Here is a 25,389-nt window from a genome sequence, read left to right as displayed (position 1 = left end):
ATAGGAGGATATAGGTGTAGGTTATTGACAGTGTTGGGTTGGGTGGTAGATTTCTTTCTTTTTTTAAAAAAAAAAACCAACCAAAAAACAGAGAAAAAGCTTTTTTTTTTTTGGTAGGGATAGGGTAGAGGTAGGGAAGATAAAGAATCCTTTCATTTTCTCAAAAGTTTCTTTTCCATACTCTTGAACATAGTCTTAGTAAGTACACCAACTTGACTTGAAAAATCTTTAGTTTTTTCTATTTTTCTTCTACAGGTTTTACCTAGTCTAGAATTAGAGCACTGAAATAGCAAATGGGGATCTAAATTATCACTAGAAAGCAATGTGACAGACTCTTACAATGATGCTGTACTATACTATTGGTTCTGTCTTGTAGCCATATTTCCCTTCTCATCTTTTTTCTCCCCTTCCTTACTCTTTTTTCTTCTTCTTTTCTGCCCTAAATCCTTTTTCCTATTCCCTTCTTGTGTTCTTCTTTTCTTCTTTTGTCCAGTTTTGCTTTTGCCTCTTCCCCTCATATATCAGTTGGGATGATTTCAGATGCCGGTAACAGATGATCTGAATCAGATGTGCTTATTCCCCGTATAACTGGAAGTCTAAAGGTAGGGCAGGCTACAGCAACCCAACATTGTCATCAAGGATTCTGGTTCTTTATATCTTCTGCTCTGCCATATTTAGTGTTGGCTTCATCCTCAGGCTGGTAGCAAGTGACTGCAGCCGTTCCAGACATCACAGCTAGATGTGATGATATGCAAAGGAGAACAGGACTGGCTCTTCTTGTTTCTCTATGTTTAAGAGTGTTTCTCTATGTTTAAAAGCCCCTCTGTGATGACTTCTCATGTCTCATTGGCCAGGATGGGTCACATGCTACTGATGGAACCTCTTGGTGCCCTTTCTAGCTCTCCTTTTCTGGGCTATTGTATCCATTCTTTAGCTGCTGGTACTATTGATTAAACAAATGAGAGGAGCCCCTTCCCTTACTGGAGAATTATCTTTGATTGAATGAGAGCTGTATTCTCTATAGTTTGCTATCAACGATTGACTGATTTAGGGGTAAGCGGCAAATGGCAGCTCCCTTGCCTTAGAGTAATTTCGGGACCAACGTTATGGTGCAGTTTATGCTCTAGACCTCCCTGTAATTTAGCTGAAGCTAAATTACACGTGTAAATCACGTGCAAACAAATCACTGTCTTAGGCTCTGCTTCCAGTGAACCCAGTATGAGACAAGAACTCTTGCGTATGTCAGTCATTTGCAAAGGAGGGGATAGAATTACTACGATTGACTTAATCATTTGGGGTTTGATGAATATCTGAAAGCCAACCACAGTTATCCTTCTACCGTTTTTTCTCTTCTTTCCTATACTCCCCAATCTTTGTTTATCATCATCATGCACATTCTTTTAGAGGCTTAACTGAATACATACCAACATAAATGTATTTTTCCCAACTCTTTCAACGATGTGTCTAAAAATTTAAAACTGACTAGATGTGTTAAATTTTAAAAAATTAGCAATTGTTGGTCCAACCTGGGGGTAGGGGACCCATTAAGTTTTAGGGGAGTGATTATTAAATTCCTTGACATTAAAAAATTTATGTCATCCATCTTAATGAAATAAATGCATTTTTATTTACTTTTCACATTATTTATATTTTTGGACAACATTTTCTAATCTGTTATTTGAAAGCCAGCTGAAATTACATTGTTTGTGCTGATTTATATGTTCTTTTGGCACTATTATAATTATTGAAACATGCTAATGTTTCTTTGAAAATTAGCCAAAAGCTATTGCATACTATATGTAATATATAGAGGGTATATTAATCCATTACAGTCTGTATTAACCCTTTGGGCAGTGAAGATCTTAATTTGATCTGATAACTTTGAAAGGTAGTAATAATAGGTGCCATTCAATGAGTGTCTCCTGAGTGTCAGGCATTTTGCTGGGTACTTCATATCCATTGTCTCTACTTTTCATTATAATTATTCTGGGAATTTATTATCTTCATACTTTTATAAATGAAAAAAAACCCTGAGTTTAAAAGACTTAAGCAGTTTGTCCAAAGTCACATAGCTATAATAACAGTAACAATTACTAAAGTTATAGAACATTTATTGTGCTCTAGGCACCATTCAAAGTATATTATATGGATTGACTACTTTGATCCCCACAACCCTAGAAAGACTATTATTATCTGCATTTTACAGATAATAAATTGGTGTAAATAACTTTCTCAGGGTCACTCGGGGAGTAAATGATGCAGTTAGGATTGAACCTAAGCAGTCAGACTCCACTGAGCCTGCACTCAATCATTATGCTATACTACTATGTAAGAATTTAGTATGCAACTAAAACTAGAGTTAAAAATTTATGTGGTGATTAATATTTTTTTAACTTGCTTTGACTGCTCTTTCTTAGTTTTAGGCCATTTGCTTGTATTTATTCCTTTTAGGGAATAAATTTCTCCAAACTTCCATTGTGGTTTTGTTATAAACCTGAGATTGTGATTGTAAAACACAAACTTGACTTTTTCCTCATTTTTGTCTCTCTTTAGGTACTCCAGTTCAGAATGATCTGCAAGAATTTTTTGCATTAATTGATTTTGTAAATCCAGGAATATTAGGCTCTTTGTCATCTTATAGGAAAATATATGAAGAACCCATCATTTTATCGAGAGAACCTTCTGCTTCCGAGGTATAATTTACTCTAATAAATAAGTTTTTAAAAAGCCGTATGTCTGAGGGAATTATCCATAACTTCATATTATTTTGATTTAGAAAAATCAGTAGTGTGAACTCTTTCTTTTTCTCCACAATCCTTCATTTCCTGCATTCCTTATTTTAGAATATGACATCATTTGTCTAAAATTCATGAATAGGAACTTCACAAAGAATTATGACAATAAACATATAAAAATGTTCATCCTTACTAGTTTTGAAAAAAGTAGAACAAAATAACCAAAGTGACTTTTGTAATTTTCTATTGGTGTGTGTTTGTTTATTTAGAGATGGTATCACTCTGTGTTGCCCAGGCTGGCCTTGAACTCCTGGAGTTCAAGTGATCCTTTTGCCTCTGCCTCCCGAGTAGCTGGAACTGCAGGTGTACACCACCTCCCCAACTTGGATTTACTAGTAGTAGCAATTGTAGACAAGAGTCTCCTATTTGGAATGTAAATAGATGGTTGGAATGTACATTGGCACAACATGGGGAAAGTTTGGCAATGTATACCAAAAGCATTAAAATTGTGTATATCTTGTGGCCTGACAATACTCCTTTTAGGAATTTATTATAAAGAAATAATAGTAGGTTTATTTAAAAACTTAGCTGGCCGGTGTGTTGGCAAACCCAGCACTTTGGGAGGCTGAGGTGGATCACGAGGTTAAGAGATCAAGACCATCCTGGCCAACATGGTGAAAACCCTGTCTCTACTGAAAATACAAAAATTAGCTGGGCATGGTGGCACATACCTGTAGTCCCAGCTACTCAGGAGAATCACTTGAACCTGGGTGGCAGAGGTTGCAGTGAGCTGAGATCATGCCACTGTACTCTAGCCTGGCGACAAAGCGAAACTCCGTCTCAAAAAACAAACAAAAAAACCCCCCAAAACTAAAAACTTAGCTATAAGGTATAGGGTGACCTTATGTCTACCAAAAAAAAAAAAAAAAGCCAGATGTGGTGGCATGTACCTGTGGTCCCAGCTACTGGGGAGGCTGAGGTGGGCGGATTGCTTGAGTCTGTGAGGTGGAGATTGTAATGAGCTGAGATCACATTACTGCACTCCAGCCCTGGGTGACAGAGTGAGACTCTGTTTCAAAAAAAAAAAAATGAAATAAAAACTTAGCTGTAAGGATAAAATATTAGAAACAGGCTGGGCACAGTGGCTCATGCCTATAGTCCTAGCACTTTGGGAGGCCAAGGCAGGTGGATCACTTGATGTCAGGAGTTCAAGATCAGCCTGGCCAACATGATGAAACCCCGTCTTTACTAAAAATATAAAAATTAGCCAGATGTGGTGGTGTGCACTGTAATCCCAGCTACTGAGAAGGCTGAGGCAGGAGGTTCCCTTGAACCCAGGAAGTGGAGGTTGCAGTGAGGCGAGATCGTGCCACTGCACTCCAGCCTGGGTGATAGAGCGGGACTCTGTCTCAAAAAAAAAAAAAAAAAAAAAAAAAGAAGCAAACTAAGGGAAACACAAATGGGAAACAAACATTTTTAAAGGTAAGACAATGGTTAAATTATGGTTTACATGTTGTATACAGACTATATTTCATTGAATCTAAGATTCTACCAATTATATATCATTATTTTATGTTATTTAGGAGACTGTGACTTCACTTAATTAAATGGTTATGCTAAACATATAAATAGATCATGGTTGGTTTTTCTGTCCCTATACTCATATTTTATTTCTTCTTTTAAAATTTGTTGGGAAGCAATTAGTAAATGGTTTATCATTATGAAATCTTTAATTTTAAGTGTATTTTTGTCTATAACACTTTCATTTAAGTCTGCTATTTTTCCACAGGAAGAAAAGGAGTTAGGAGAAAGAAGAGCAACTGAACTTGCTTGCCTCACTGGACTCTTTGTCCTTAGAAGAACCCAAGAAATTATAAATAAATATCTCCCACCTAAAATAGAGAATGTTATCTTTTGCCGACCAGGAGCACTACAGATTGAGCTTTATCGAAAGCTGTTAAATTCTCAGGTTGTCAGGTTCTGTCTTCAAGGGTTGTTGGAAAATAGTCCCCATCTAATATGTATAGGAGCTCTTAAAAAACTGTGCAATCACCCCTGCCTTTTGTTCAACTCTATAAAGGTAAGTGCATAGTGTCTGAAACTATGTCAGGGATATGAGGGTTCTATAGTATATGAATCTAAGAGGGCAGATAGGGCTAATTTCTTAGGTTGCATTTGTGGGTTTTCAAAAAGCTCTGCAGGCTATCTAGCATGGTTCTGCTGTAGAGCTTATCCAGCCTTTCACTTGTTCTTCAGAGCATGTCCACATTCGTAGAGCTGAAGTAGGGAAGAGAAGGGTTTGAGGTACCGCCTTCTACAGTTTGTGGCCAATCCCCTTTGGTACCTTATCTAATGCTTGGCCATGGTCTCCCTTCCTATTTTATGCTAATATAGTCTGTCAGTTTTGTTTGTTTGGTGCTAACAAATGCAAAATTTGCCATTAAAAATAATTTTTTTTTCCTCATTTTGAAAGTGATACATGATTGTTGCATAAAATTGAGAAAATTCAGAAAATCACAAAGAAAATAAAATCATCTTAAGCTCAAACCATGGAAAAATCACATTTTGGTATTAATAATATTAGCTAACAGTTATTAAGCACTCATTATACACAGGTTGAGCATTCCTAATCTGGAAATTAGAAACTCAAAGTGCTCCAAAATTCAAAACTTTTTGAGTGCCAACATGACATCACAGGTAGGCAATTCCATACCTGATATCTTTGCTTTCTGATGTTAAGTGTGCACAGACTTTGTTTCATGTACAAAGTTATTAAAAATACTGTATAAAATTACCTTCAGAGTATGTGTATAAGGTATATATGAAATATAAATGAATTTCATGTTTAGACTTGTGTCCCATGCCCAAGATATATATATGCAAATATTCCAAGGTCTGAAAAAATCTGAAATCTGAACCACTTCTGTTCCCAAGTATTTTGGATAAAGGATGGTCAACCTGTACCAATCACTAAGTACTTTATTAGTGTTATTTTATTTATTATTTACAAAACTCTATGGAATAAGTAATATTATTACCATCCCCATTTTTTTGGTGGGGAAATAGGGGCTCAGAGATAGATATATATAATCTTATTCTAGAGAAACTTGATGCTATTTATTTATTTATTTATTGAGATGAAGTCTTGTTCTTGTCCCCCAGGCTAGAGTGCAATGGCACGATCTCAGCTCACTGCAACCTCCACCTCCCGCATTCAAGCTATTCTCCTGCCTCAACCTCCCAAGTAGCTGGGATTACCGGCGCCTGCCACCACGCCTGGCTAATTTTTGTATTTTTGGTAGAGACAGGGTTTCACCATGTTGGCCAGGCTGGTCTCGAACTCCTGACCTCAGGTGATCCGCCTACCTCAGCCTCCCAAAGTGCTGGGATTACAGGTGTGAGCCACTGCACCCGGCCTTTTTAATTTATTTTTTAAAAAGAAGTTATTAAAAAAAATAGAGATGGGGTCTCACTATATTGCCCAGGCTGGTCTTGAACTCCTGAGCTCAAGTGATCCTCCCACCTCAGCCTCCCAAAGTGCTGGGATTACAGGTGTGAGCCACTGTGCCCAGCCGCCACTTTAAAAAAACTAATTGTATATACAGTGATAAAAATTAAACGCTTTGGGCATGAAGCCCAGTAAAAATAGCCAAAAATTTCTTCATTAAAAGGAAGACCTTATAATGGCTCAGAATATACCAGTTAATTTAGAATATGTTTGTACATTCTTGAAGAAAGCAGCAGGGGGCTCTGAGTGTTTCTCCATTGTTGCCATGCAGTCACTAATAATACGCATAGGATACTTCAAATAGGGTACATAATTTATAGTCTGACATTTATTCAGAAAAGCCTTTTCTCTAACTTCATAGCAAATAAGGATTGATATAAAAGGGCAGAAATGAGCCTTCTACATGTGTAAGTAACCTTTAAGCAATGGCTTGTAAGTGTTTCTATTGAAACTAGATTGTTTCCCAAGTTCAATTAAGATGTTAGGTCTTTCTTTAGGAAATGTGAGTGGAACGTAACCAGTAACAATATCATAACTCATAACTGAAGTGTGTTGGGTTACATGGAGTCAGAAGAGACAGTGTCCTGATTAGCTTGATATGAGAAGTCGAACTGGTAAATCTCTATGATGGAGATGCTGCATCAGGCTGTCACAGTATAAAGATATTATCTATTAGTCAATTATTAGTGGTACATATTATAATATCCTGGGAAGCTCTTACAATTACATTAGTCCAGGCCTCAACACATATGGATTAATTCAGAGTTTTGTTTGAGAGTAGGACCCAGGCATGAGCATTTAAAAAAAGGCCTTCTCAAGTAATTCTAATACGTGTTCTTTGTTAAGAACTTGTGCATTAAGATCGCCCATCTTGGCCAGGGTGGTGGCTCACGCCTATGATCCCAGCACTTTGAGAGGCTGAGGTGGAAGGATGCACTTGAGGCCAAGAGTTCGAGACCAGTCTGGGCAACACTGTGAGGCCCTGTCTCTTTAAAAAAAAAAAAAGATCACCCATCTTCCTGTACTCTGATTTAATATTCACCAGGCACCTTCTGTTAGCGATTTGACTTTCCCTGGGGACATTCTTTCATAGGGCAGAATGCATGTGCATAGACTAATTGGTCTAAATAGGCAGGTCTCATAGGTCAATAAATTTTCTTTCTGACTTATTCAGTCTCTTAATTTGGTTAATATGAATAATTTCCCTACAGTTTAAGCATATTCAAGTTTCTGAAGATGAAAAACTGTGTACTAGACCCTGGGCCTGTGGTCCTTTGATGATCTTTCCAAGTTGTAGGCAGAGCTAACCTAAAGCAACCAGCAACTACTTTCTCCTCATATGTCCCAGTGATAGAAATATTTTAAAGTTCCTAGTATTTTTAATCAAATGACTACACCTAAATATTGCTGTATTTTGACAGTAAGCCAAATTAAAATTAGTACTCTGTGCCCAGCATTTTTATACATTTCACATAGGATTCACTGCCCTGAAGGTGTTTCTAGTATTACTAAAGAGGGGGGTGCAACACAAAGGAAAACATTTGTGAAGTATAAAAAAGTCATTCGATGTTGAACAACCCTGGGATTAGGGGTGCTGACCCCTGTGTGCACTGTTGAAAATCCCTTTATAACTTGTATGACTTTTGACTCCCCCAAAACTGAACTACGAATAGCCTACTGTTGACCAGAAGCCTTACCAGTAACATAAAGTCAGTTCACACATATTTTGTATATTATATACTGTATTTTTACACTAAAGTAAGCTATAAAAAGAAAATGTTATTAAGAAAATCATGAAGAAGAGACAATATATTATTCAATGAGTGGAAGTAGATCCTCACAAAGCTCTTCACATTGAGTAGGCTAAGAGGAGAGGAGGCAGAAGAGGGGTTGGCCTTGCTGTCTCAGGGGTGGTAGCAGAGATGGGAGAAAATCTGCATATAAGTAGACTTGCGTAGTTCAAACCCATGTGTTCAAGGGTCAACTGCATATCATTAACTGCTCAATTAGATAAGGTCAAAGCTGAAGTGTACTGTGTAACCTTAAAGGTTAAAACTCAGTGCAAACAAAGGCTATGAATAATCAGAATTTGCACTGGGTCTTTATTTAGGATTTATAGGATTGGGATAATTGAGCAGCAATTTATAGGATTGGGATAATTGAGCAGCAAAATGAAAAGTATTCCAGACAAGGGGTATAGGTTGAACAAAGTTTCAGAAACAGTGATAAATCTGGTAAATATGGGAGAGAGTTAAGAGACCTGCCAATCCTAGGAATTTAACCGAAAAAGTGATTTAATCATTAATATCTCTGATCTCTAGTTATATGATCACATATCAGCTAGGCAGTTTTGGAGGGGGAATTTCAGAGGTGCTGATAATCACCTTGGAATAAATTTATTCTACAACTACTGGTGAAATAAACAAAAAGTATTGTTATAAGTAAGAATAAATTTATCTGTTAATTTATTGGTGAACTTCTTCCTTCTTACAGAAGAAACTGGTAAGGTTAAGTAAACAATCATGCTTGTTTTTGGATATAAAGGTGTTGTATGAAGCCCACGATTCAGGAGAGAATACTAATGAGGAGGGAAGGAGAGAGAGGAAAAGAGGAAAAGAGAAAAAGATTTATCAAAGATGCAAAATGTTAGCGTTTGGAGAGAATGGATTTTGTATCACCATTTGCCCTTTATTTCCCTCTCCTTTCTTTGTCTGCTCCTACTTCCTGTAGTTACATGTGGGAAATATTAATACTACACTTGCAGGGTGAAGGTAGCAGGCATCATGAGACTGTGTTAGAACTGCTCTGTAACTAACTCAGTAGAATGCATGTTACTTTTTTCAAAAATGATCAAGTCATGACCTATAAAGATTTCCTAATAGTTTCTTGGACTTTTCAGATAGCTGTTAATCTTCACCTTTTTCCCTCTATAATTTTAGCATTTTCTCCTCCTAATTAAAAAAAAAAACATGAGCCAGCATTAATAATCGTCATTTTGAATAGGAAAAAGAATGCTCAACTTGTGATAAAAATGAAGAAAAGAGTCTATACAAAGGCTTGCTAAGTGTGTTTCCTGCTGACTATAACCCTCTCCTGTTTACTGAAAAGGAGTCAGGAAAACTACAGGTGCTGTCCAAGCTCTTAGCGGTTATCCACGAACTTCGACCTACTGAAAAGTAAGATCAATTTAACAAACTTATAAGTGCTCATAGAGTTTTAGTTTGCCCTATGTCTTTACTTCCTACTTCCCTTTTAAAATAAGAAAACATAAAAAATAAGTTGTTTTCTTCTTTGGGAATATGGTTAGCTTCTAGTATTTCGTAAACTTGTAATTAACAATGTGTCTATAAGTTTTAAGAAAAACTAAACATATGTAGTTTAAAAACCTAGTGATATTTTCCGATATGTAATGCTTGTTTCTCAATTTTCTTCAGAATCCTTTCTTCTTTTACTGTTTCTTAAATATTGATACACCTTAGGATTTTCTCTTTAACTTTCTCACTCTTAACCTATTTCCTGAGTGCTCTACTCCCTGTACTTTCAACTATTGCACACACACATACACACGACCATACCATGTGGTCCTCTGTGTGTGTGTGTATTTTTTTTAGAATGACTATATATTTTATATCTTCTTGTATACCAAATGCATATAATATTGAAGGAAATTTATATCACTTCAGTCCTCTCTTCTAATTTCTACATCTTTATTTTTAAGTGTTGAATGGACATCTAAATCTATCTTGATGTCCTGTAGTACTTCACACTTCCCATGTCCAAAACCATGTGACAAAACCATCATTATTGCAAGCCTGATCTTGTCCCATTATTCCTTGGTACTATAATGCAAACAAAAACCCTGGAAATTATTATAAACTCACTTTTCTTCTTCATTTATCCCACAATGTCAGTCACTAAATTCTGTTGATTTTATTTTTTAATTTAAAGAATCCATCCTCATTTTTCTGGTACCAAGATTTTTGTTTTGATTCTTAAAATTACTGATTTGGGGTACAATAGTCTCTTATAAGCTACTTCCTCTTACTCTCAGCCCCCTGACATACTCAACATTGCCCTGAATTATATTTCTAAAATATAAATATAAACATGTCACTCCTTTTCTTAAAAGATCATTTGAAGACTCCCACTTGTCTTCCAGAAATTTCTAAATTCTTTAGCACATTAGGCAAGACTCTTCATGATATGGTTAATGCCTCCTTTTCCAGCCTCATCTCTCATCACTCCTTCACACATACCATGTGGTCCAGTCATACCAAACCCCCTGCAGAACCTGTGAGTTTGCCCACTTCTGCTCTGCTCTTACATGTTGCAGGTTTCTGTGTCTGGCTTACCTCTGCTTCTCATTCTTCTGGACAACTTTTTCTCCTTCTTAAGACTCAGCTCAACAGACCAAGTGTGATTGCTTATACCTATAATCCCAGCACTTTGGGAGGCTAACTTGGGAGGATTGCTCGAGGCCAGGCATTGGAGGCCAACCTGAGTGACAGAGTGAGACCCCTTTTCTACAAAACAATAACAACAACAACAACAAGACTCAGCTCACATGCTTTCTCCTGTCTCAGATTTAGATTCCCCTCCTCTGTACTCTCATAGCATGCTGTACCTACCTCTAATGGAGCTCTTCTCACATGTTTTATTAGATAATATTTGATATGTGCAAAAGGACATGTGAGATGTATATATGCAGATTGTGACTCAGTTTAAGAGTGCAAACTTTCACTTCAGCTTCTATTTATATCTTTTTATTATCTTATTATTATTTTTTTAACTGGATTTTTTTTTTCTCTTCTCTGAAGGGTGGGCGGGATAGTTGGTTGTTATTGGACAAAGGATAATGAGTGGAAAGAGTTTTAGAGGAAATGAGAAGAGATACAGTTTGAATATAGATGTGAGAATGTATCTTTGAAGATGTCATAGGGGAAAGTTCCCTCTTGTGGCAAGAAGGAAGAAAGGAATAAAGAAAAATATAATGATTAAGAAAAATAAAAATAATATTCGGGGATTGAAGTTGGGGTGGTATTTTCTCTTTATCTTGAGACAGGGTCTCACTCTGGGACACAGGCTGGAGTGCAGTGGTGCGATCTCGGCCCACTGCAGCCTTGACCTCCCAGGCCCAAGTGATCCTCCCACCTCAGCTTCTCAAATAGCTGGGATTACAGGAATGTGCTATCACTCCCTGCTAATTTTTTTATTTTTGTAGAGATGGGGTCACCATGTTGCCCAGGCTGGTCTCTTAACTCCTGAGCTCAAGCAATCTGCCTACCTCGGCCTCCCAAAGTGTTGGGATTATAGGTGTGATGGTCATTTTGACTCCTTGTGGGTCCCTAAGAAACTTAAATCCTACCATGTTTCATTGGAGGAGAAGCTACACTTTCATAAGTGGCTTAGGCTGGATCTTTGTTCTGTTGCTTCACATTATCTGAAGAGATGGCCCTTTCTTTAAAAAAAATTGTGGTAAAAGAGACATAACATAGACTTACCATCTTAACCATTTTTGTATGTGTAATTCTGTAGTGTTAAGTACATTCACATTCTGGTGCAACCAGTGTTCAGAACTCTTTGCATCTTGCAAACAAAACTGAAATGCTGTATCTGTTAAATACCAACTCCTTACTTTCCCCTCCCTTAACACCTGAACTACCCTTCTACTCTCTGACTCTGACTGTTCTAGATACCTCATGTAAGTGGATTCATATAGTTTTTTTTTTCTTTATGTTACTGACCAATTTCACTTAATATAATGTCCTCCAGGTGTATCCATGTTGTAGCATGTGTCAGAATTTCCTTTTTAAGGCTAAACAATGTCCCATTGTGTGTATATACCACGTTTTGTTTATCCATTCATCTATTGATGAACACTTGGGTTGCTTCCACTTTTTGGCTGTTGTGAATAATGTTGCTGTGAACATGGGTGTACAAATAACTTTTCAAAACCCCGCTTTAAATTCTTTTAGGTATAAATCCAGAAGTGGAATTGTTGGGTCATATGGTAATTCTATTTTTAATATTTGGAAGTACTGCCATACTGTTTTTCATAGTGGACTGCACCATTTTCATTTCCACTAACAGTGCACAGGGTTCAAATTTCTCTATCTCCTTACCATCTTTGTTACTTTCTATTTTTTTGATAATAGTCATCCTAGTGGGTGGGAGGTGGTATATCATTGTTGTTGTGATTTACATTTCTCTAATGATTAGTGATATTGAGCGTCTTTTAATGTGCTTTTTGGCCATCTTATCCTTGGGAATCCCCATCTTATCCTCGGGAATACATTCCAAGACCCGGAAGGCATACCTGAAACCACAGATACTACCAAGCCCTATATGGATTGTTTTTTCATGTACATACATACCAGTGATAAAGTTATAAATTAGGCACAGTAAGAGATTAACAACAACAATAATAAAATAGAACAATAATAACAGTATACTGCAGTGAAAGTTATGTGAATGTGCATTCTCTCTTTCTCTCAAAATACCTTACTGTGTGTAATATTTTTGAACCAAGGTTGACTGCAGGTAACTGAAACAGTGAAAAGCAGATCTGCAGATAACGGGTTACCACTGTGGTCTCTAGGTGCCTCTGTATTTTCTTTGTCTTTCCTCTGTGAGTCCTCTGTCTTCCTGCTACGATTTGAACTGATCTCTAATCTTGCTACACAGCTGTCATCCTGGACTTACTTATTTATTTGAGATGGAGTCTTGCTCTGTTGCCCAGGCTGTAGTGCAGTGGCGCGATGTCGGCTCACTGCAAGCTCCGCCTTCGGGTTCATGCCATTCTCCTGCCTCAGCCTCCGGAGTAGCTGGGACTACAGGCACCCGCCACCACACCCGGCTAATTTTTTGTATTTTTAGTTGAGACAGGATTTCACCATGTTAGCCAGGATGGTCTCCTGACCTTGGAGTGCAGTGGCGTGATCTCGGCTTACTCCAACCTCTGCTTCCTGGGTTCAAGTGATTCTCGTGCTTCGGCCTCCCGAGTAGTTGGGATTACAGGCAGATGCCACCACACGTGGCTAATTTTTTTATTTTTAGTAGAGATGGGATTTCACCATGTTGCCCAGGCTGGTCTCAAACTCCTGATCTCAGGTGATCCACCCACCTTAGCCTCCCAAAGTGCTGGAATTACAGGCGTGAGCCACCACGCCCGGCACCCTGGGACTTTTAAAAAGCCATCACCTATGCATTAGTCCATTTTCACATTGCTATAAAGAAATACCTGAGACTGGGTAATTTATAAAGGAAAGAGGTTTAATTGACTTACAGTTCCATATGGCTGGGGAGGCCTCACGAAACTTAATAATCATGGCAGAAGGCAAAGGGAAAGCAAAGACCTTCGTCACAAACTGGCAGGAAAGAGAGAGCTAGCAAGAGCAGGGAAAACTGCCTTATAAAACCATCAGCTCTGGTGAGAACTCACTCACTATCACGAGAACAGCATGGGGGAAACTGCCCCCATGATTTAGTCACCTCCCACCTGGTCCCTTGCTGAACTCATGGGGATTATGGAGATTATAATTCAAGATGAGATTTGGGTGGAGACACAGAGCCAAATCATATTAACTTATAAATTCACTTTTTTCCTCTTCTGTGTTGGTTTTCTATTTTCTGAATTTCACATTTTGCTGGAGCACATCTCACAGTAGTTTCCTAAGAAAGAAAGATGGAAGATTAATCTTTTTGACTTCTTGCACATCTGAAACTGTCTTTATTCTACCCTAGCACTTGACTGACAACTTCCCTTGTCATAAACTTCTAGATCAAAATAGTATTTCCTTAGAATTTTGAAGACATTGCTTTACATGTTGTCTTCTAGTTTTTAGAGTTGCTTTTGAGAATTCTGATGATTTTCTAATTTCGATTCTTTTACATATGACCTATTTTTCATCAGACATTGAGCAACTTTTATTTATTCTTCATACTTTGAGTTATAATCTTGATATGCCTTAATATGAGTCTTCATTTTATTAATTGAGCTGGGAACTTTTTAGTAGGTCCTTTTTATCTGAAGGCTCCATGTCTGGGGAGTATCCTTTCTCTCTCTTAAAAGAATTTCGTGTTTTCTTTGGAATTCCTGTCAGTCAGATATTGAACCTCATGAGTTGATTCTGTAATTCTTTTTTTCTCTCCTACTGGTCATCACTTTTTCTTCTTAATGTATTTCCTGGCAAACTCTCATATTATTATCTTAAAGCTCTCGTGTTAAAACTTTATTTTGTCTATCATTTTACATTTCTAAGATATTTTTCTAATTCTTGATTGTTCCTTTTGAAAAATTGCATCCTCTTCCATTGAATGATAGATAGCTCTTGTTTGAGGACATTAATTATTTTCAGAGAGTTATCTTCTGTTTTTTTCATTGTTCTGTTTAATTCAGGTTTCTTGTTTATTTTGATTTTTCCTTTTCATGTTGAAGCTTACTTCAAATAGCTGATGTTCCTTGGTGTCCACAGTTAACAGTGAAGCAGTAAAACATTAATTGAACACTGTGGATAGGCAGGGCTCATTGACTAATAACCATCATTGGGTAATCAGGCAACAAGCTGGCTTTTTAATTTGGGGACTCCCTATCTGTGGATCTTTTCTGTGGAATCATTTAAGTATTTCCATAGGTGAATCCTTTAGTAATGTCTTCCTTGGACTGGCATGTGGGGTGCCTGGCTGTTGGTATTCTGAGAGTTGACAGGAAAAGGGTAGAGGGATCTTATTCAGTATCTAGTCTTTCATTAACACATTTTGTTGTTGTTGTTGTTGTTAAAGACAGGGTCCAGGCTGGACTGAAACTCTTGGATTCAAGTGATCTTCCTGTTTTAGCCTCCTGAGCAGCAGGGGCTACAGGCATAAGCCACTACGTTGGCTCTCCTGCCTTCTACAGTCAGTTCCCTGGTCTAAGTTTCTTTGGTTTATTTTCTCCAGATAATAAATACTGTATTTGAGAAAGAAAAGTCAACTGATCAGATAGGAGCAGGGCCTGGGTTCTATGTACCAATGTTTTAATAGTTCCAGTCTAAACTCCTTCCTTCTAAGGTACCTTGGCAAGATTCTGTGGTGCAAATGAACTTTCATTTGTTTCTTATTGGAATCTCCCTCTTTGGGCATGTAGGCATCACCTGTATACTCCTAAGCAGGTGATTGCTTCATTATGCTTTTTCTTTTCAAATATCTTCAGAGTTAGTTTCTGTTCATTTTTGTATTTTACTCATTCTCTTGCAGTTTTTAGAGTGAACCTCAGAGAGATGAAGAAGGCAGAAAGGTCTTTGCCACACTATCTTAAAACTGGAAGTTTAGATATTGACTTTAAATGGAATATGCAGGAGTACCTGTGTTTTAATTGTACTAGGTCATTGTTGCATGTTCTCTCGATGTCAGTGATAATATTGTGGTATTTTCTTTCAACTAAGAAAATCTAATGCTGCCTTTAAATTTATCTAAAGAATTTTTCTTTTTGATTGACAGGGTGGTGTTGGTATCCAACTATACACAAACCTTGAATATTTTACAAGAAGTATGTAAGCGTCATGGATATGCTTATACAAGACTTGATGGACAAACACCAATCTCTCAAAGGCAGCAGATTGTTGATGGCTTTAATAGTCAACACTCTTCTGTTTTTATTTTTTTGTTAAGTTCGAAAGCTGGTGGTGTAGGACTTAACCTTATTGGAGGATCTCACTTAATTCTCTATGACATTGATTGGAATCCAGCCACTGATATTCAGGTAGGAATATTTATGCATTAAATAGATATTATTGAATGCCTGAGGATACAATGCCTATTGAGGATACAAAGATGATGATGATATATAATAACCACTATATAAAGGGCCCTTATTTTGCATGAGGCACTCTGCTAAGTGCTTTCCATCTATTTAATCTTCCTAACAAGCCTACAAGGATGGATATTAGTAGTCCCATTTTACAGATGAAGATATGGATCCCACAGCTTGTAAGATGCAGAGCCAGGATTCAGACCTAAACCTGTATGCCTCCAGGTTCTAGTTTACTGCAGAATTGGGCCTTTAGGATGTTCATGACCATCAGGTGAAGACAATAAAGTGTTATGGATGCTATGATTAGTGTTTATGCAGGCTACAGTGAGGGTATAAAAGTGACGTATTTAGGAAAATATTTGAGAAGCCTTTGGTTTTCTTTAGAGTACAGACCATCTTTTTGTATCTTGAGTTTTCTACCTGTAGGTTTGCACCTCAGTCGATATGTGCATTAGGGGATCCCAAGACAACCCTCAGGTTTAATGATTCACTAGAAGGACTCAACTGAGAAAAGCAGCTATACTCACAGTTACGTTACGTTATAGTAAGCGATACTCAAATCGGTAAGGAAAAGATACTGAGTCCAGGGCAGAGTCCAAGAGAGACCAGACACAAGCTTCCAGTTGTTTTCTCCCAGTGGAGTTTTATGGACAACACTTAATTCTGTCAGCATTGGTGAGTGTCAGTGCATATAGAATATTGTCAACCAGGGAAGTTCACCCAAGTCTTGGTGTCCAGAATTTTGTTTGGGGTTAGTCCTGTAGACATGGAACACCTGCATGACTGACCTTAGTTAATCAGTCTTTAGCCTCCAGAAATCGAACTACATGGCCTAAGGCCCCACCATATCACCTTGCTAGCATAAACTATCTAGTGTGGCCCAAGGCTTCCGGTAAACAGACACTCATATCAGGCAGGACATTCCAAAAGCCTAGAGATGATCTCTTAGAAGTTGGTTGAAGGCCAGATTTTTATTTGAAATGTGCAGAGTTTGAACATCAACACTTTATTGCACAGTATCATTGATAAATCTTTAAACCACAGGAATCCACCTAGAGCCTTAGCTGATTACTTGTATCCTAGGTACTTTTCAGGGGCAAATCTTTAGCTATTTGGACTGAGAATGAACCACCAAGCCCATGCTACACTTGGTTCTTTCCATTCTTGCTGTCCATACTCACTGTCCCATTGATGAAGATATATTCTCTCACTGTTGCATGATACCCCTGTAGTTATTTTACAGTATCATAGTAAGTGTTCACTCATCCCTTTCTTTCTGCTAAGAAAAAGCTATGAAGTAGGGCATACTTGGCACACCTGGGATGTTTTTTGAAGCTATATGTAAAATACAGAATTCCTTATTTAAAACATATTTCTGCAAATTGCATATGTGGAAAGGGCCATCAGTTTCTACTGTACTCTCAGAATTCGCACTTATTTTCTATAGGCAATGTCTAGAGTATGGAGAGACGGTCAGAAATATCCTGTACATATTTACAGACTCCTCACCACAGGTAACAACCCTTCATTGTGACAAAAAATGTATACCCTTTGAATAATTAAAATTATTTTTTGTTAGCCTGTGCTTCAGTGTCAGGAATATATTGTTATTTTGTTAATTAGTATGTTAATAAACATTTTACCCAACAAAAACAATGAACATAAAGATCTGAAGGAAATCTGATGAATGTTTTCTCTTTAGGTACAATAGAAGAAAAGATCTATCAAAGGCAGATCAGTAAGCAAGGTCTTTGTGGGGCAGTTGTCGACCTCACCAAGACATCTGAACATATTCAGTTTTCAGTAGAAGAACTTAAAAATTTGTTCACATTACATGAAAGTTCAGATTGTGTTACTCATGACCTGCTTGACTGTGAGTGTACAGGAGAAGTTCATACAGGTTAGTTATATTTTAATTCTGTAACTATGTAGTAAAGTTAATTTATTTCTCATTAGCAGTTGAAAATATTTAAAGAATAACTTTATAATATTTACTATTTGCATATGTTAGTTTTATTTTTTTCTCAGCTCATAGGGCAGCTGCCAGATAGAGATATTTGTGAAAATATTCAGTAGAACTTTAGTCTCTCAATTTTAGCTTTTTATTTCTGACTCACTTGTGAAAAATTGAACTTATTTAGGAAAATCTTTCAAATCCTGATGTAATGGCTTTGGAGTTAGAATTTTTTTTTTTTTTCGAGACAAGGTCTGGCTCTGTTGCTCTGTCACCCAGGCTGGAGTACAGTGGCGCAATCATGGCTCACTGCAACCTCCGCCTCCTGGGTTCAAGCAGTCTTCCAGCTTCAGTCTCCTGAATAGCTGGGACTACAAGTGTACACCACCACACGTGGCTAATTTTTGTATTTTTTGTAGAGACAAGATTTCTTCATGTTGCTCACACTAGTCTCGAACTCCTGGGCTCCAGCGATCTGCCCACCTCAGCCTCTCGAAGTGCTGGGATTAACAGGTGTGAGCCACCGCTTCCAGCCAGAAAAATAGTTTTAATCCCTATTTCTCTTCCACAAAAAAATGCAGTTGACAGAATAATCTTGTTGTTTATGTTGTACAGAATTTATTCATAATGGGGTCATATTTTCTGAGGCACTCAGAAGCATGGGCCACCATACTTCTCAGTACTTCATGTAACTGCTAGTGCTGCTTAAGTAAAGCTGAAAATTTACCCTCCAGAATAGACACCATTCAAAAAGGAACTAAATCAGGAGTAGGACTTCAGCAATCAATGTCTAGTAGTTGAAAGTTACTTGATAAATTATATTAAGATAGGTTGAAGAAGTTAGACTATGTAAGACTAAGATGGAAGAATTTAGATTTTATGTAAACATAAAATATATTTTATATAGATGTTTCTTTTTTATGTAAATGTTTCTTTATATAAATGTTTCTCTTTAGGTACAATAGAAGCTTATTTATTAGTTATTTGTCATATAAATTATATATGATTATATTTATTAGTTATGTGTCATATTTATATATAAATATATAACTAATAACTAAATATAATAAATATAATCATGCACAATGTATAATTATAACAATATATAATATTTATAGTAGCTAAAATATGTATATATTTTTATTTTTTAGTGGGTAGAATTTAAACTTCAGAGAAATGTTTTCAGATTTTCTCTTCATAACCATTTTGGTAATTAAAAGTATTAACACTTTATCCTCCCTATTAAATTTTTTCCTGTTTTAATAATTTCTCTTCTCCTTTTTCCTTGTATTTACTCTAATGTTCTTTTTCTAATAATTAAGGTTAATACTTAGCTTAATGATTTTTCAGTCTTCTCTTCAAAGAAGTGGATATTTAAGACTATACATTTTTCTCTAAGCTGCCCGTAATTTTGATATACAGTCTTTCATTATTCATTTCTAAATATTTTGTTTTTTCATTATGATTTCTTCTTTGACTTATGAGTTATTTAAAAGTATGCTTTAAAATGTATTTTAGTTTTTGTTACCAAATTCTTGCTAATGCTCTGTAGTCAGAAATAGAATCCATGATACGGATTCTCTGGTAATTATAGAGACTTGGAGTATGATCTGGTATGTGGTCATTTTTTGTAAATGTTTCTTTTGTGCATGGAAATCATGTATATCCTCTCAATTGCCAAGTGCAGAATTCTGTCATATTAGCCAGATTTTGTTATATAATCCATTTTTTCTTTTATAGATTTCAAAAATGACTAATTTAACTTTTGAATTGGTAATACATTTACATGACTCAATTATTTAAAAATATAAAATGTACATGGTGAAAACTCTTCCTACCACTCTACCCTTATCTCCCTAATTTTTAGCCTTCTACATCAAAAGAAACCACCACTATTAGTTTTTTTGTGTATCCTTCCAGATATATATGTATGCATATATAAGCCACTCTACATATATATTCTTGCCCAGTTTTCCTCCCAATAAATTATAGCATGTTATACGTACATTTCTGTACCTTTTTTCACTCAATAGCATATCTTGAGATCTTTCCGTATTGTTACAGAGTTTCCTCATTCTTTTTTTTCCTCAGCTATATAATCTTCCAGTGTATAGATATATCATAATTTATCTATCCCCCACTATATTAGTCTGTTTTCACACTGCTGATAAAGACATGCCTGAGACTGGGCAGTTTACCAAAAAAAGAGGTTTAATTGGACTCACAGTTCCACATAGCTGGGGAGGCCTCACAATCATGGCAGAAGGCAAGGAGGAGCAAGTCACATCTTACATGGATGGTGGCAGGCAAAAAGAGAGCTTGTGCAGGGCGACTCCCATTTTTAAAACCTTCAGATCTTATGAGACCCATTCATTATCACAAGAACAGCACAGGAAAGACCTGCCCCCATGATTCAATCATCTCCCACTGGGTCCCTCCCATAACACGTGGGAGTTATGGGAGCTACAAGATGAGATTTGGGTGGGGACACAGAGCCAAACCATATCATCCACAGATGTACAATTAGGTTATTTCCCATAGGTGTGTATTTTATTCATGTATCATTTTGAATATCTTCAAGTATACCTATAAGGTAAATTTTTAGTATTGCTGAGTCAGAGAATATGTACATTTGTAATTTAGATAGATACTGCCAAAATGCCCTTTGTTGGATGTTGTGTCAATAAACACACCCCCAGAAATACACTAGAATGTCTATTTTCCCATAGCCTTGCCAGGTTAGTGGATTATCAAATGCTTGTATTTTTGCCAATCTGATAGTAAGAAAATAATATATTGGTATAGTTTTAATATGCTATTCTCTTATTATGAATGAAGCTGAGCTTTTCCTAAGTTTGAGAACCATACTTCCTTTATGTGAACCATCTCTTTATATTGTTTGCCCATTTAAAACATTAACAACCTAATTTTTTGTTAGATATATCTATTATTCAAATAAATATATTAAAATATGAAACTATGATGGTGGATTAGACAAAACTATTGTTATTTTTATCATTTTCTGCTTTATATATTTTATATCTTCCTTGTGAAATTTGTTTTTCATTATGGTTTCTCTATTTTATTGTTATGTAGTGATTGCCTTATCCCTAATGCCTTTTGTTTCATTTTGTCTTAACATATTAAACTAGCTTTCTTATCGTAAGGATTTGTCTGGTCTATTTTTTCCCATCTGTTTACCTTAAATCTGTCTATGTTCTTATGTTTTAGGTATCTATTGTCAACAGCATAAAGCTGGATTTTATTTTTTGTCCAGTCTGATATTTTGTTTTAGTGAGAATATTTAGTTTGTTTGCATTTATAATTATTAAGGTATTTTTATTTATTTCTACTCTCTTTTCATTTTTTATTTTTAACAAGGGCCTAATACTGGCTCTTAGTTAGCCAGAGGTTTTTTTGGTCAGTACTTTGCAGGTGTTGTTCTATTGTCTTCTAATTTTTGAAGCAATCTTGTCATCTGTTTTCTTAAAACCTCAATGATTATGAATACTGACAAGGATTTGATGATATTAAGGAATGACTTGAGGCTTTTAGGTGTGATAAAATTTCAAAGAAGTGTTTATCTTTTAGAAATGTAGAATGAAATGTTTATTAGTGAAATGATACATGCTATATATATATTATATTTATTTGAAATTTCCCATAATTAAAAGGTTAAAAAAATAAAACCTCCAATAGCTTCCTGTTGCTCTTAGGATAGATACTAAGTTAGGGCAGTCTAAATGCTGTAACAAACTAAAAAAGCACAATGGTCTAACACAATAGAAATATGTTTCTCATTTGTGTAACAGGTCATTGTGGGCATTTAGTGGACAGCCTTTCATAAAGTAATTTTGTGATCCAGGGTTCTTCCACTTGGAGCTCTTCCATCCCTTTGGACCTTAGAGTCCTCTGCTGGGTTCCCCTGCATCTGTCAGTCAGCAATGAGAGAAGAGATAAAGTAGAAAATTGTTCAGTTTGAAGTATGTTTATAGTTCAGATCTGGAAGTGACATAGCTGCTTTCCATAGGCCAGACACAGTGGCAGTTTCTAACTGTAAGGGAGGCTGGGAAAGGTGACTAAGTGCCCTGGAGGAAGAGAAATGGATTTGGTGAATAACGGCTGGCCTCTGCCATTCATGTTTTGCATAATCCAGCCCTTGAATACTTGCATCACCTTGCATTACTTAACTTCTCTTGCATTATTCTTTGCTTTTACTCTATAGGCTCTAATTGCATAGGCTCCTATCAATTGCTTGACTATGCCAGTGCCCCTTCCTTTTCATAGCTTTTTAATGTGCTTATCGTGGAATGCTTTATCTTTCTTCCCCATCTAGTTCTTTCCTCCTCATCTTTCAGATCTTAATAGAACATTTCCTCAGGGTGCCCTTCACTTACCTTCCAGACCAAGTCAACTTCTCTTGTCATATGTAAGGTAGTTCCCTGTATCTTTCCTTCATACCCTTACCTCTGTTTGTAATTCAGCTCCACAGTCCCTTATCTTCAATTCTGAAATCTAGAAAGCTCAAAAGATTTTTTTTTTCTTCATAAATTTGTGACAAAATTATTTGTGGCAAAACCTTACCTAAATTGATGTGAGTTTATCGATAGTTTTTATTTAACTCATTTTGTAAGACTGTGACTTGCTACAGAATGTTGATGAGTTTCATTATGGAATGCTGACCCAGATTGTTCAAATTATATTCTGAATTTGGAAACATATCTGGCCCCACAGGTTTTAGGCAAGGGATTTTGAACTTGTAATACATTTTTTTGGATGATTATTTATTTAATATATATCTCTCCCACTAGACTGTAAGGTCCTTTAAGTCAGAGACCATGCCTGTGTTTCTTCATCATTTTACCTTTACTGTTTAACTCAGTACATAGTAAATAATTTATAAATGTTTGTAAAAAGAATTGCCGGGCGCGGTGGCTCAAGCCTGTAATCCCAGCACTTTGGGAGGCCGAGACGGGCGGATCACGAGGTCAGGAGATCGAGACCATCCTGGCTAACACAGTGAAACCCCGTCTCTACTAAAAAATACAAAAAACTAGCCGGGCGAAGTGGCGGGCGCCTGTAGTCCCAGCTACTTGGGAGGCTGAGGCAGGAGAATGGCGTAAACCCGGGAGGCGGAGCTTGCAGTGAGCTGAGATCTGGCCACTGCACTCCCGCCTGGGCGACAGAGCGAGACTCCGCCTCAAAAAAAAAAAAAAAAAAAAAAAAAAGAATGAATGAATTTGTCTTAACTTGAACCATGGTGATCAAATGTAATAAATCACATAAACGAAGTATCATGAAACAAAAAAGTATTGTATTTAGTAGGATATTGGCTTGCCTAAGGATTTTCTCATTGTTTTACTTATTGCAGGTGATTCGTTGGAAAAATTCATTGTCTCTAGAGATTGTCAACTTGGTCCACATCACCAGAAATCTAACTCCCTGAAACCTCTTTCTATGTCCCAGCTGAAGCAATGGAAACATTTTTCTGGAGATCATTTAAATCTTACAGATCCTTTTCTTGAAAGAATAACAGAAAATGTGTCATTCATTTTTCAGAATATAACCACTCAAGCTACTGGCACATAATGAAAGATTACTTCATGACATTCCATTGCTCTTCTTTTGAAAATTAGTATGGTAATTAAATGTACTATTTGAAAATTAATAGAATTATTTAAATTACAATATGTGTTGCAAAATATATTACTTTTGATACAACAGTCAAAATTGAGTGGTTTAAGTTTTTGTAAATATTAAACGTTTAAATGAAAAATTAAAGATGTGCTTCTATCATTGTATAATTGTTAATAATTCCTTGATTAATATACTTTCATTAAGTATTTACTGAGAAATTGTTATGAGGAATATAAAAAGGTAAAAATACTTAGTCTCTGTCTTTGGGAAAACTAATCTAATTAGAAATATTAGACAGATGTTTGAAACAACTGAAAAACTTGGTAAGTTAAAAATGTAGCTCAAAGGAGAAAGAGAATGAGAGGCTAGGATTGCAAATGCTAAAGATGTTGGATGTAATAGTTGCTGCAGGGCAGTTTGAGTAAGAAAAGTCAGTAGGTTAGTGCAGGAGATGAAGGGTTTGGGAACACTTTAGAGTACTAGTTCCTAGTTTGGGACCTCAGACTTAAGGCAGTTTATAAAGCCATGTCCAACAAATATTGCTTATGCACTGCATAAACGTTCAAATACCATCATTTAAGGGTTATCTGGAGTAATTTTTGACATTGAAAAGGGTGTTTTTTAGCTGTGCACAGTGGCTCCAGTTTGTAATCCTAGTTACTTAGTAGGTAGAGGCAGGAGGATTGCTTGGGACCAATAGTTTGAGACTAGCCTGAGCAACATAGTGAGGCTCTGTCTCTAAAAAATAAACTTAGCCAGGTATGGTGGGCACATGCCTGTAGTTCCAGCTACTTGGGAGACTGAGGCAGGAGGATTGCTTGAGCCTAGGAGTTTGAGTTTGCAGTGAACTATGATTGGATATGATTCAATATCCATCGGGTGACAGAGCGAGACCCCATTTTAAAAGAAAAAAAAAAGGGGTTTTATGTACAAAGCAAGCTTTAGAAGACTGAAGCTTGCAAAGAGAAAGGAGTTACTAATTTAATTTCCAACTGGGGCTTCTGTAATTAGCTTTTGTTTCCATTTAGGAAAATTTCCTTTAGACAGAAAATACAGGCATACCCTGGAGATATTGCAGGTTTGGCTACAGACCACTGCAATAAAATGAATATCACAATAAAGCGAGTAACACATTTTTTTGGTTTTCCAGTGCATATGAAAGTTATGTTTATACTATAGTCTACTAAGTATGCAACAGTATCATGTCTGAAAAATGATGTATTTTCCTTAATTTAAAAATAATTTGCTAGAAAATGCTAACGGTCATCTGAGACTTTAGTGAGTTGATGTCTTTTTTTTGTTTTTTGAGACGGAGTCTTGCTCTGTCACCCAGGCTGGAGTGCAGTGGCACGATCTTGGCTCACTGCAACCTCTGCCTCCTGGGTTCAAGCAATTCTTCCTGCCTCAGCCTCCCAAGTAGATGGGATTACAGACATCCGCCACCATGCCCAGCTAATTTTTGTATTTTTAGTGGAGACAGGGTTTCACCGTGTTGGTTAGGCTGGTCTTGGACTCCTGACTTCAGGTGATCCACCTGCTTTGGCCTCCCAAAGTGCTGGGATTACAGGCATGAGCCACCATGCCCGGCCTGATATCTTTTTGCTGGTAGAGGGTCTTACACTGATGTCAATGACTGCTGACTGATCAGGAACCTGGTGAAGGTTTCTGAGGGCTGGGGCGGCTGTGACAATTTCTGAAAACAAGACAGCAACGTTTGCCACATCAATTGACTCTTCCTTTCACAAAAACTTTCTCTGTAGCATGC

At 36.7% G+C, this 25,389-nt stretch overlaps 1 protein-coding gene across 4 annotated transcripts in view; it reads left to right on the top strand.

Moving 5' to 3' along the window:
- RAD54B (RAD54 homolog B) overlaps positions 1-23,717 on the top strand; it is a 98,804-nt gene extending 75,087 nt beyond the window's left edge. For 2 of the 4 annotated variants that reach the window (XM_008001106.3, XM_073018212.1), the window contains 7 exons: positions 2,554-2,693; positions 4,525-4,815; positions 9,247-9,419; positions 15,721-15,982; positions 17,481-17,547; positions 17,736-17,933; positions 23,359-23,717. In XM_008001106.3, coding sequence (XP_007999297.1) covers positions 2,554-2,693; positions 4,525-4,815; positions 9,247-9,419; positions 15,721-15,982; positions 17,481-17,547; positions 17,736-17,933; positions 23,359-23,576 — 1,349 coding nt within the window. In that variant the 3' untranslated portion in view covers positions 23,577-23,717. Of the gene's footprint in view, positions 1-2,553; positions 2,694-4,524; positions 4,816-9,246; positions 9,420-15,720; positions 15,983-17,480; positions 17,548-17,735; positions 17,934-18,406; positions 18,851-23,358 lie in introns of those variants that run through there. The other 2 variants (XM_073018211.1, XM_073018210.1) reach the window with 2 other exon arrangements.
- The last annotated feature ends 1,672 nt before the right edge of the window (positions 23,718-25,389 follow it).

This window comes from Chlorocebus sabaeus, chromosome 8, assembly GCF_047675955.1.
Source record: "Chlorocebus sabaeus isolate Y175 chromosome 8, mChlSab1.0.hap1, whole genome shotgun sequence".
NCBI classification, from domain to species: Eukaryota; Metazoa; Chordata; class Mammalia; order Primates; family Cercopithecidae; genus Chlorocebus; species Chlorocebus sabaeus.
This window is presented reverse-complemented; position numbering and strand designations above follow the sequence as displayed.